This window comes from Bufo bufo, chromosome 1 (assembly GCF_905171765.1).
Source record: "Bufo bufo chromosome 1, aBufBuf1.1, whole genome shotgun sequence".
Classification (NCBI taxonomy): domain Eukaryota; kingdom Metazoa; phylum Chordata; class Amphibia; order Anura; family Bufonidae; genus Bufo; species Bufo bufo.
Genome location: NC_053389.1, coordinates 108434664 through 108447124, shown reverse-complemented (window position 1 = coordinate 108447124; position 12461 = coordinate 108434664). Strand labels below are relative to the sequence as shown.

The 12461-nt window shown below is 43.8% G+C and overlaps 1 protein-coding gene across 2 annotated transcripts in view; it reads right to left on the bottom strand.

The window, feature by feature from the left end:
- PUSL1 (pseudouridine synthase like 1) overlaps nucleotides 1-12461 on the bottom strand; it is a 69592-nt gene that overhangs the window by 11240 nt on the left and 45891 nt on the right. For both annotated transcript variants that reach the window (XM_040427744.1, XM_040427754.1), the window contains exons 3-5: nucleotides 10617-10804; nucleotides 1716-1862; nucleotides 1288-1461 (exon numbers count right to left, since the gene is read on the bottom strand). In XM_040427744.1, the coding sequence (XP_040283678.1) occupies nucleotides 1288-1461; nucleotides 1716-1862; nucleotides 10617-10804 (509 nt within the window). The remainder of the gene's footprint in view (nucleotides 1-1287; nucleotides 1462-1715; nucleotides 1863-10616; nucleotides 10805-12461) is intronic.

Here is a 12461-nt window from a genome sequence, read left to right as displayed (position 1 = left end):
TAACCTTTGCTGCTTAAAGGGGATCTGTCAGCATCAAAATACCCCCAAACTAGAATAAGTGGTATTGTGAAAGAGAGTCCGGTTATGTTATTTTTATTGTCATACTTACTTTTCTCCCACAAACCAGCAGTAAAATACATTGAGAGGACTTCTCTTTGAGTCCTCTCCATTATGTGCATAATAGCAGGTGTCCTCTCCATGCATTTTACTGCTGGTTTGTAGGACCACAGTGTCTGAATGAGAGTATGAAGATAAAAATTACATAACCAGACTCAGCGTCACTTACACTATACAATGCTTAGGCTAGTTCCACACCAACGTTAGAGCTCTCTGGCAAAGACATAGGGATTTGTTGGAGACCCAGCTGCAGCACGCAACGTTTTTATCTGGCTAAATCCCAGAATACTTGCCAGGTAGCAGCCAGATCTCCACCGGATCAGATTAAAGTCAATGGGGGCCAGCGGTACGGGGTAACATCTGGCTATGCCAGATCCAGAGAGCTCAGGGAATTAAAGGGTTTTTCTGGGAATTACGAGAATAAAAATACTTAAATATTACTTTATTATGAATATATTCCCAAATACCTTCCATTAGTTATAATGGCTTGCTTTGTCTAGGGAGCAATCATTAGGGAAAATAAAATGGCCGCCGTCTTATTAGTACACTCAAAACCTGTCCTAATCACACAGCAGGACAAGTTACTTCACAATACTGAGCTAAAGAGCTGCCTCTTCCTCCTCTCTGCTCTGCTTGTCAGGAGTTATAATCCTGAATACAGCTGATAAGATCTTCAGCTGAATCTCTGTAAAAATGGAGTTCATGAGGAGACATGAAGTACAGAGAGGATGGACAGGACAGACTGTGATAATGTGGGGCTGTGGTAATGGAGATTGCATACCAGTGCTGCTGCTTATTATCCCCACCCTCCTCTCTGTACTTCATGTCTCCTCATGAACTCCATTCCTACAGAGATTCAGCTGAAGATCTTATCAGCTGTATTCAGGCTCATAATCCCTGATAGAGCAGAGAGGAGGATGAGGCAGCTATTTAGCTCAGTGATATGAAGTAACTTGTCCTGCTGTATTATTAGGACAGGTTTTGAGTGTACTAATAGGACAGCGGCCATTTTTATTTTCCTCGTGATTGCTCTCTAGACAAAACAAGCCATTATAACTAATGAAAGGTAATTGGGAATATATTTATATAAAAAAAAAGTAATATTTAAGTATTTTCAGTAATTGTTCTTAACTCCCTGAGCACCCCTTTAAGGAACCATTCTTGTCTTACCTGTTTTGTAAGTGATTTGGTAAAAGGCTGGTGGATGGGACTACAGACGCCTGCAGCAAAGTCTTGACTGGAGACTCAAATGGTGTATTCTTACTTGTGGACCTGAAGCCACTGAAATCATGCGTCCCGACAAATAACTGTGCTGCTTCCTGAATCTGTGAATCCTCAAGATACCTGAATGGAAAAGATGCAACATAAATGTTAGCGCCTCCATTCAATCTGCTCATCCCACTTATATAGACAGGTAAAAGAATATGAGGCAGATTTGCTTTCAGAATTTCTACAAGGGTTCTCCGGAAATCCACGTGTTTGCTGCTGGAACAACTCTATTCAGATGCATGGAAGTGACTTTCAGTTGCAGAAATTTCTGCAACAAACCTGCCACGTGTGAACATGCCTTTATAGTCACAGTATGGCGCCACACTTACCTCTCACTTGCTGCCCAGCATCGATTCCGTTCAAATACCGGTAAATCTGTGTGTTTACATCCAGTGACTACTCTGTAAAAATAAGTCCTGGAGATCGCCTTGAAACGAGCATGGAAGTCGTTGCTTACACGTATGGCCTTCAGTATGCTGGGGAAGGAGGGTGGAATATTATGAGCATCTACAACAATACACTTCTAGGAGCCAAGCAAAATCCCGTCCAAAACATCCTTACAAGTGCATGACAAAAATGGCTCAAATTGGCCCAGACTGGTGCATACAAGAGGATACATTTAGTGCACTTTGGTAGACAAGGTGGACACCTACCACTTCTTCATGCCACCTCTTGGCCAGCATACATTATTTTGGGTAAATAAAAAACTGTATGGCATTAAAAAGGGACATAGCAGCAGGATCAACCCTATTAACTTAGACATACTGCCTGGTAGGGTTGATTCTGCGAATTAAAACTATACCCATCTTGTGAAAAATCGGTTGTGGAGTGTAATACCGCCATTTCTTCTATGAGAAACTTTATGGAGATGTCAATATAATTAGACATGACCTACAAAAAGTCTCTGAGCGCATGACCAAAGTGGAAAGGAGGGTGAGCACTCTGGAGGACTGTGTACCCCCTATGAAAAGAGACATGAAAAGAGCTAGAACTAACATTGCCCTGATTGCTGCTAAGTCTGACCACTTTGAGAATAGAATGAGGCACAATAATATTAGAATCATTGGGGTACCTGAGAGGGGGGAAGCTCGTGACCCAAGTATATTTTTTGAAAACTGGCTGCTGGAAACTTTTGGAAAGGAGTCGCTCACTCCCCTGTTTGCAGTGGAACGTGCTCACCGAGTACCCACGAGGCAGCTACCTCTGGGGAGCCCCCCGCGACCTGTCCTGATTCGGATTCTACATTATAGCGAGCGGAACATTATTCTACATAAGGCACATGAAAAAGGGTCTGATTGCTATTGACGGCAATAACATTTCCGGATTTTTCAGCGGAGGGAAGGGCCCAGTATATGGATGTTAAAAAAATGCCTATGAGCCCTACAAGTGCCCTATTCCATGTTTCATCCAGCAAGGCTCCGAGTGGCAGCTAAGGGCTCCACACATTTCTTTGACTCACCAGTAGGGTTGAGCGAACCCGAACTTTTTCACTTAAGTTCGGGTTCGGTGTTCGGGTGATTTTATTATTTTCTATTATAACATGGCTATGACGGAATATAATAGCATTCTTAAGACACAATGCTAAATAAAATGGCCATTGAGGGGTTAAAAATAATAATAAAAGAAACTTACCTCATCCACTTGATCGCGCAGCCGGTATCCTCTTCTTTCCTCTCTCAGTAGGACCTGCAAAAGGACTTGCGATGATGTCACCGCCCTGAGCGCGGTGACATCATCGCAGGTCCTGCTGAATTAAGATAGACCTTTTGCAGGTCCTGCAGAAAGAAGAGGATACCGGCTGCGTGATCAAGTGGATGAGAGGAGGTTTTTTTTTTTAATCCCTCAATGGCCATTTTATTTAGCATTCTGTCTTAAGAATCCTATTATTCTCCGTTATAACCATGTTATAATGAAAAATAATAAAGTGAAGTTCGGGTCCCCATTGACTTTAACCCCTTTAGGACACAGCCATATTTCACCTTAAGGACCAGGCCATTTTTTTGCAAATCTGACCAGTGCCACTTTATGTGGTGTTAACTTTAAAACGCTTTGACTTATCCAGGCCATTCTGAGACTGTTTTTCCGTCACATATTGTACTTCATGACACTGGTAAAATGGAGTCAAAAAAATTCATTTTTATTTATAAAAAAATGCCAAACTTGCCAAAAATTTGGAAAAATTAGCAAATTTCCAAGTTTCAATTTCTCTACTTCTATAATACATACTAATACCTACAAAAATAATTATTACTTTACATTCCCCATATGTCTACTTCATGTTTGGATCATTTTGAGAATGACATTTTATTTGCTCGTTTTTCCTTCCTTTGAGGGATATCTGGCTTTCACTGTGTTGAAGACCCATAACTGGGGCTCCACGGTTATTTTGCATATCACTGTTTCCCAGGGAGCTTTGCACTTTGGATTGCTGTGTCGAGACTCTAAGGGTCCATTCACACGTCCGTTTTTTCTTTCCTGATCTGTTCCGTTTTTTCAGGAACAGATCTGGACCCATTCATTTTCAATGGGTCCTGAAAAAAATCAGACATTGAGCTGTCCGTTTTTTTCCAGGACCCATTGAAAATGAATGGGTCCAGATCTGGTCCAGATCTGTTCCTGAAAAAACGGAACAGATCAGGAAAGAAAAAACGGACGTGTGAATGGACCCTTAAATGAGGCTCCACAGTGTTTTCTGTAGCTGGTCTCCCTAAGATCAGCTATTGTTTTGTTTGAGTAGTCTCCAAGGCATTGCTCCTGGTTAGCCAGAATCCTACTCCACACTGATGAGGGGCAACAATTGAAATTCATTGGCTGTATGAGTAATACAGTGAGTATTAGGGTCCATTCACACGTCCGTGTGTGTGGATCCGCAAAAAACGGACATCGGCGATGTGCATTCCGCATTTTGCGGTCCGCACATCGCCAGCACTTAATAGAAAATGCCTATTCTTGTCCACAAATGCGGACAAGAATAGGACATGTTCTATATTTTTCGGGAACGGAAATGCGGACCCGGAAGTGCGGATCCGCAATTCCAGGTCCCATAGAAATGAATGGGTCCGCAATTCCGTTCCGCAAAAAGCGGAACGAAAATGCGGACGTGTGAATGGAGCCTTACTCATACAGCTTCCGGCCTGTGAGATCCAGGGGGCTGGATCTCACAGGCTCGTCACCGGAAGGCAGCGCAGATGCCTCAGGAAGGCATCGCGCTGCCTTCCATGCCATCGGGTCCCCCCTACAGCCCCATGGGGACCCGATGGCTCCGCCGCCCACCGCACCAGGTAAAAGAGCAAACTGCAGGTCTGAATTGACCTGCAGTTTGCGGCGATCGCTGAAATGGGACGGGGGAGGGGGGGGGTGGTGTCATGTGTCCTTAAGGATCGGGACATCAGGGCGTACCGGTACGCCCTATGTTCTAAACAGGTTAATGAGGTTCGGGGTCAAGTTCGGGTCCCAAACTCGAACTTTGACCTGAAGTTCGGCCGAACCCGGCGAACCCGAACTTCCACGGGTTCGCTCATCCCTACTCACCAGCAGAGGCAGTGTCTTGGCTAGACAATAATGAGGCCCAGCTACGGCAGTAGGCACAGTGAAGAATGACCCCAACTGGGAAGTCTGGAAAAGGATATCACCTGGAGAGTCAAAGTAAAGGGGACTCAAGTCTGATTATGTTTCTGGTTCCGTTTAAGATGTAGATGTTATTTCATGTTTAGTGACGGGATGCCTACTGAATGTTTTCTAAAGTGCGGGGAGAAGTGAGGACGCGAGTGATATTTTTCTAACAGGAAGCTAGACCGTATTTTAGGTCTTATACAAGCTCACATCGCCCACGGCTGCTGGGTATACACATAGCCCTGATCCACGTGTTACAGTGGGGGAATGTGATTTTGTTTGCAAGTTTTGGGGAACCGCACCATAACTGCACCACTCTTTCTTTCTATATTAGAGTATACATCTGCTGGGAAATGATATATGGGGTTGGAAGTGTGTGTTATCCGGGGACCGCAGATCTTATCTCTGGGTTTTGATGATGGGGGTTAATGTGTTAGCCTGGAACCTGAGGGGCCTTGGTGACGCATCCAAAAGACATTCTGTGTTCAATTCACTGCGGCAATTCCAACCTGACATTATTTGCTTGTCAGAAACACATCTGACGAGGGAATCTGTAGGCACATTGCATCGCTCCTGGATGGGGCAGGCATACCATTCCACGTATTCTACTCATGCCAGGGGGGTCAGTCTGCTTGTACATAAGCAGATGCCCTTTTAGTGTTCTAAGGTCAGTATAGACCCTTGTGGTCGGTATGTATGCCTACCCTACTATATTTCAAACAGCGCTGATCATTGTAGCGCTGCATATTCCTCCTCCATATACGGGAGAGGTATTGAAGCATGTACTAACCTTTATGGCTGCGTCGCCGAGCGCCCCCACACTTATTGTTGGAGATTTCAATATGGTGCTTGACCATAACATGGATACATTTCGTGAGGCTGCTACTTCTGAGGAAGCATCGTTGTCAAGTATGGCAAAAGTTCTCCTGGAAAAAGCGCTGTGGGACATCTGAAGGGGTTGTAATCCTAATGTTAGACAATTCTCCTGCTATTCTAGTTCCCATAACACATTGTCTCGAATCGACCTGGCAGTGGGTAATCAACAGATATTGCAGCTTGTCCGTACAGTTGAGTATATGCCCAGAAGTATTTCTGATCACTCCCCTATCAGGGTCGAGCTAAGCTTGGACCCTAAATCAGCGAGAGGTAGGGGGCTCTGGAAATTAAACCCTTTCTGGCTAACACTACTCCACGACTCTGGGGGTATACTGACAGAGATGCAGGGATTTATGTCATTTAAAGGGGTTCTGCAGTTTGTTTAAACTGATGATCTAACCTCTGGATAGATCATCAGCATCTGATCGGCCGGGGTCCGACACCCGGGACCCCCGCCGATCAGCTGTTTGAGAAGGCAGCGGTGCTGGCAGTAGTGCCGCGGCCTTCTCGCTGTTTACCTCAGGCCCAGTGACGTCACGACTAGTATCAATGGCCTGAGCGGGGCTAAGCTCCATCCAAGTGAACAGAGCTTAGCCCCGCCCAGGCCAGTTGATACTAGTTATGACGTCACTGGGCCTGAGGGAAACCGGGAGAAGGTCGCGGCACTCCTGGAGCGCCGCTGCCTTCTCAAACAGCTGATCGGTGGGGGTCCCGAGTGTCGGACCCCCGCCGATCAGATGCTGATGATCTATCCAGAGGTTAGATCATCAGTTTAAACAAACTGCAGAACCCCTTTAATATTGGATCTGCATCACGGACGCTAGTTTGGGATACCTTTAAAGCTTTTGTTAGGGGGATGTTTATAAAACATATTCAATGCCACAAGTCTAAAAGTAGGGAACTATTGCAGACGCTGCAGTCCAGAGTCACTGACCGCAAATATGTAGAAAGCCCCACAGAAGTGAACTGGTCTAACTGGACCGAGGCACAACAGACCTACAGGGACCATCTGTTGGAGGTAGCGGACGGTAAAAGGCTTTTCTGGAAACAGAAATACAGATGTAGTAGAGTTAACACACATGCTTTATGAGACTTGTTATCTAAACTAAATGCGTTAAGCAAACACCTTCAATTGCTTTTCAATGGCTTTTGTTTCAAGATAATACGACCAGTTAAAGGGAACCTGTCACCGGGATTTTGTGTATAGAGCTAAAGACATGGGTTGCTAGATGGCCGCGAGCACATCCGCAATACCCAGTCCCCATAGCTCTGTGTGCTTTTATTGTGTAAAAATAAAACATTTTAAACATATGCAAATTAACATAAAAGAGTCATATCTTACTTGTGTGACCAGAGAAGAGTCATATTTTCAAGCTCTGACTCATCTCAGGGTAATTTGCATATGTATCAAATCGGTTTTTATACTCAATAAAAGCACACAGAGCTATGGGGACTGGGTATTGCGGATGTGCTCGCGGCCATCTAGCAACCCATGTTCTCAGCTCTATACCCAAAATCCCGGTGACAGGTTCCCTTTAAGAAATTTGAGTTAAGTTTGTGAGTTAACCCTGCTACATCTGTACTTTGAGGAGCGAGAAAGTGCAGGACACATGTTGGCCACCATTGTAAGGTCCTTATTTGCATAAAGGATACAAATCTTAATTATTTTTTTTATGGAAAGCCATCCACACGACCGCATGTATTTTGCAGTCCGCAAAAAATAATGGATGATGTCCGTGTCGCATCTGTTTTTTTTTTTTTTTTCATTCCCCAGAGTCATCAAACCAATGCCTATTGTTCTCTGTTCTATTTTTTTGTGGGACTGTGGAACAGACATACAGATTTTTTGAGGCCCCATTGAAACGTATGGGTCCACATTAGAGCTGAAACAATTCATCAATTTAATCGATGAAATCGAGGCAAAAAAATCCTTGATGCAGTTTTTCTGCATCAAGGATTTGTTTAAATCACATGACCACGGAGCGTGAGTGAAATCAAGCTTTTCCCTTACCGCTCCGTGGCATCCCGTCGGCACCGCGCTGCAGGACCTTGCATTCACACATCGTCAGCGCGCTGGATGGGGCTGTGTGTGACGTCAGGTCCCCAGTGCATGCTGGGGACCTGCACTGAAAGGTATGTAAAAAGTTGGCAGAGGCAGCAGCGGCGGGAATGGTGGCACCTGTAAATTGCCATGGGCTGGGGGAAATGGGGGCACCTGTAATTTGGCATGTATAAAGTTATTGGCGGGGGGAGGGGGGAACCTGTGATTTGGCATGTATAACGTTATTGGTGGGGGGAGAGGGGTTAATAGGAGCACCTGTGATTTGGCATGTATAAAGTTATTGGGAGGGGAGAGGGGTTAATGGGGGAACCTGTGATTTGGCACATGAAGGGGCTGAATTGGGGGAGTGGGGGGCATGGTGGATGGCATGGAGGCACTGGGGAAGGGGGACATTATGGCAATCTGGATGGAGGGGCTGATGGCAGTGCCATCATGGGGGCACTGGGGGACATGGCATGGAGGGGCTGCTGATCTGATGGCACTGGAGGAGTGGGGGACATGGTGGATGGCATAGGAGGCACTGGGAAAGGGGGACATTTTTATAAAGCAATACGTTATTTTAAGAAGGTTTTTCTTATTAGATTACTCGATTAATCGTAAAAAATAATCAATAGTATACTCGATTACTTAAATAATCGCTTACTGCAGCCCTAGTCCGCATCCAATCCACAAATACTGATGATTGGATGTGGAGCAAAAATACGGTTGTGTGAATGGAGCCTAATCATCAGGATCAACCCTAGCAGGCAGTATGTCTGGTTTAGGCCCTATTCACACAACCGTATTGCTTGTCCGCATCCAATTCACAGTTTTTGCGGATCGTACATGGACCCATTCATTTCTATGGGTCTGCAGTCCTGCAAAAAAAGATAGAACAAGTCCAATTCTTGTTCTTTTTGTGGACAAAAATAGACATTGTTACAACAGGTCCGCAAAAAAAAAAATAAAAAAAATGACGCAACACGGACATCAGATGTATTTTTGTGGATCCGCGTTTTGTGGACCGTAAAATACATACGGTCGTGTGAATGCTCCTTTAATGGGATTGGTCCTGCTGACAGGCGCAGTTTAATAAACATGGCGCTTTTCTCGATTCCCTTAGCCACATCTGTTTAGGAAAAGACAAAAAGCATCTAAAGCACATCATAAATTTGCTGACTTCTAGTGGAAGTTTGTTGTTGCTGGCCCTTTAACCGCTCGATACTGGAGAATATTAATGGGTTAACATACCAATGCTTTCAATACACTGTAGTCTGATTTCCCAAAAAGCAGGAGTCCCCTAGGCTTATGTACTAGACCTATTCCCTCTCCCCCTCAAGGTAAGAGCAGAACAGCGAGTCCTATATTGCTAATTGGTTACTATGGCAACGCATTGTGTGCGTGAGCGATGCATTACGGACAGGAATGTACAGTTTTCTGTGTTCACGAGCCAGAAATCATTGCCGCTCCATCTCATCTATTAGCAACAGTAAACACGCTGCGCGCTGCCGCTTATCTCTTACTGGATTCCTCCCGACTGCCAGCGGCATCTGCCATAGATTTTTAAAGCGCCCTGTCCTCAGCGCCAGATCATGCCCATATAATTAAAACACAAAACAATTGTTAAGTGAAGCACTTGACTTGCAGCATGCCCGATACCTCTCAACGTCTTCCAGGACCATCTTGAGATTGACCACAGGATAACACAAGCCTAGCCGTGGTTAAACCAGTTCCATAAATGCACAGCGATATAGATCAGAATTTTTTCAAGAGCAATTACAGAAAAATTATGAAAATGTGACCCTCAGTTAAAGGGGAACACCACATTATAGAGACGCATCACAAGAGCACTGTACTTTCTCCAAACAAATGCTCCAGTTGTGAAATATTCCCTTTGCTTCACCATAATGGCGCCCCCTGGTGTTTAATTTTTATAGTAAAGTGCATGTCCACCTACTGAGCTGGTCGCACATGCTCAGTTCCACAGTCCTTCAACTGCCACCAGCCATATTTACTGTTAGAAGTTGTGCCAGTTGCAGGAAGAGAGCTGCAGCAGAAAGGGCATGCCCCCTGAAAACAACAGGGCATACACCCTCAGCTGCAAGTCTTAAGAAAATCTAGCAGAGCAATTATGGCAATGAATGGGGAGATCTCTGGATCCATGTGAGGTACAGGGCTGGTTCTAGCTGTGTTAGAAAGAGACCGTCATGGACTATATGATGTCTGATTATAATTTTTTACATCAATCATGGGATAACACCTTCATGTTAATGGAGCTTTGCTTAGAATGCCGGAGGAGTTCCTTATAGAATTGTGGCCTCATCATTCTAGGAATCAGTCCTGCATTAGGCTCCATTCACACGTCCGCAACGTGTTTTGCGGATTCACGGAGCCGCATATCCGCAAAACACGGAAAGCGGCAATGTGCGTTCCGCATTTTGAGGACTGCACATTGCCGACACTAATAGAATATGCCTGTTCTTGTCCGCAATTGCGGACAAGAATAGGACATGTTCTATTTTTTTGCGGAACGGAAGTGCGGATCTGAGTAATGAGTAATTCTATTCATCTATATGGGGGTAGTATTATAGTAATTCTATTCATCGATATGGGGTCAGTATTATAGTAATGTTCATTAAAGCAGTATGAGCTGGTTGGGGGTGGAGGAGCAGCACTTTTGCCAAATATTGGTAATACTCACCTGATGGGCTCAGGGTGTAGATGGAAATTCAAAGCTTTTACTAATATGTCTTCAGAGAATGGAGATTTATCTGGGGTCCTTTCAATGTCCACATGCGCAGAATTACAGATTGCATGGACTCCTGAGTCTGTACGGCTAGAGATTGAGAAAGTCACTTTTCCAACCGGCCTGAGCTTCTGTGCTGCCATCTATGGAAAAAAAAAACCTTAAATGATCATAATATAAATTATACAATATTGTACATTTTTGTTTAAAACAAAGTTCATGACAAGACCAATCACATCACCCCCTACTGGCAGCTTTAAGTTACAAGAGTGGTAAAGTTTGGCACAATTTTAGCACAGCTCCATCTAGTGGCATAGTGTATGATGGCAGCATTTACAATGCAATAAAATAGTTCTAGGTGTAATCCTTAGCTCATCAATTTAATCTACAACTGCAATTGAACTACATGGACATACAATGGCAATAAAAAGAGTTAAAATGCAGATCTTGTAACCAAATCAAGCTGGTAACCAGAGCGACAGAGAGACACCAACTCTCCCATTCTATGTTGTTACAATTCACATGTGTTTTTCATTATTGAAATGTTCATGATGAGGAGGAAACAAGATATTCCCTGAGAAATATCATATTCTAGTAACTAACAAATGACATTCATATCCATGCCAAACCCTGGTCATCCTGATGCCCATCAGACTACAATACTTGGGCACTGTTCACGTAATATCGTTCTCTATGTCATTACATGATTGAAATTATTCTTTACTTATAAAGGCCTATGTGGCGACATCTCTGAGCTGGGCAAATCTTCAGTTCCTCAGAACTTCTGCTTCTGAATACAACAGTATACGGCATGCTTATGGGGACATAGAACGGAACTGTGCATGAGGCCTCAAATTGAATTTACAACACTAACCACTACATCAAAGTTTGCGTAGTAAACAGTGTATGAAAATGTAATGGAATAACAAAATTTCAAAAAGTCTTGTTTTTCAGTTTAAAAGTCTTACTTGAGCAAGGCCCAGTACTGTTAACCCCTTAGTGACCACCCATACGTGTTTTTACAGCGGTCACTAAGGGGCCTTAGGCTGGGCCGCCGCGTTTTCACATGAGAGCCGGGTCCCTGCTCTAACAGCCTCTTTACATGCCGGGCGCAATGGCGCCCGCTGCATGTAAAGTGGTGACAGAGGGAGCGGACTCCCTCTGTCTCCCATCAGCACCCCGAAAATGCGATCGCGGGGTGCTGATGTGTTGGGAAGCTTACCTTGCTTCCGATCAGGGCCCCGAGCCTGTCTTCCGTTACCTCCAGCAGGCTGTGCCTCTCTAGCGCAGCCTGCTGGTCAATGTTTGAATAGCATTGCTATTGAAATGCAATGTATTATAGAGATAATGCATTACATTTTAAAAGCAATCAAAATACTGTATATTATAGTCCCCTTGTGGGACTATTAAGTAGTAAAAAAAATAGAAAAAAAATACACATTTATTAAATTTAAAAAATTCCATAAAATAAAAAAATATGCTTTTTTTTTCCATTGAAAATACGCTTTTCAATGAAAAAAATTGCAAAAAGAAAATATCCCCCATATGTTTGGTATTGCCGCGTCCGTAACGACCGGGACTACATAAATATTACATAAATTATCCCCTATGGTGAACGCCGTAAAAAATAAAAAATAAAAAAAGCCAGAATTTCGAATTTATTCTTAGTTTCCACCGAAAAAAAATTAATAACAAGCGATCAAAAAGCGGCATTTACTCCAAAATCATACCAATGAAAAATACAAGTCGTCTTTCAAAAATCAAGCCCTCACACAATTCCATATAAAAAAATTAAAAAAA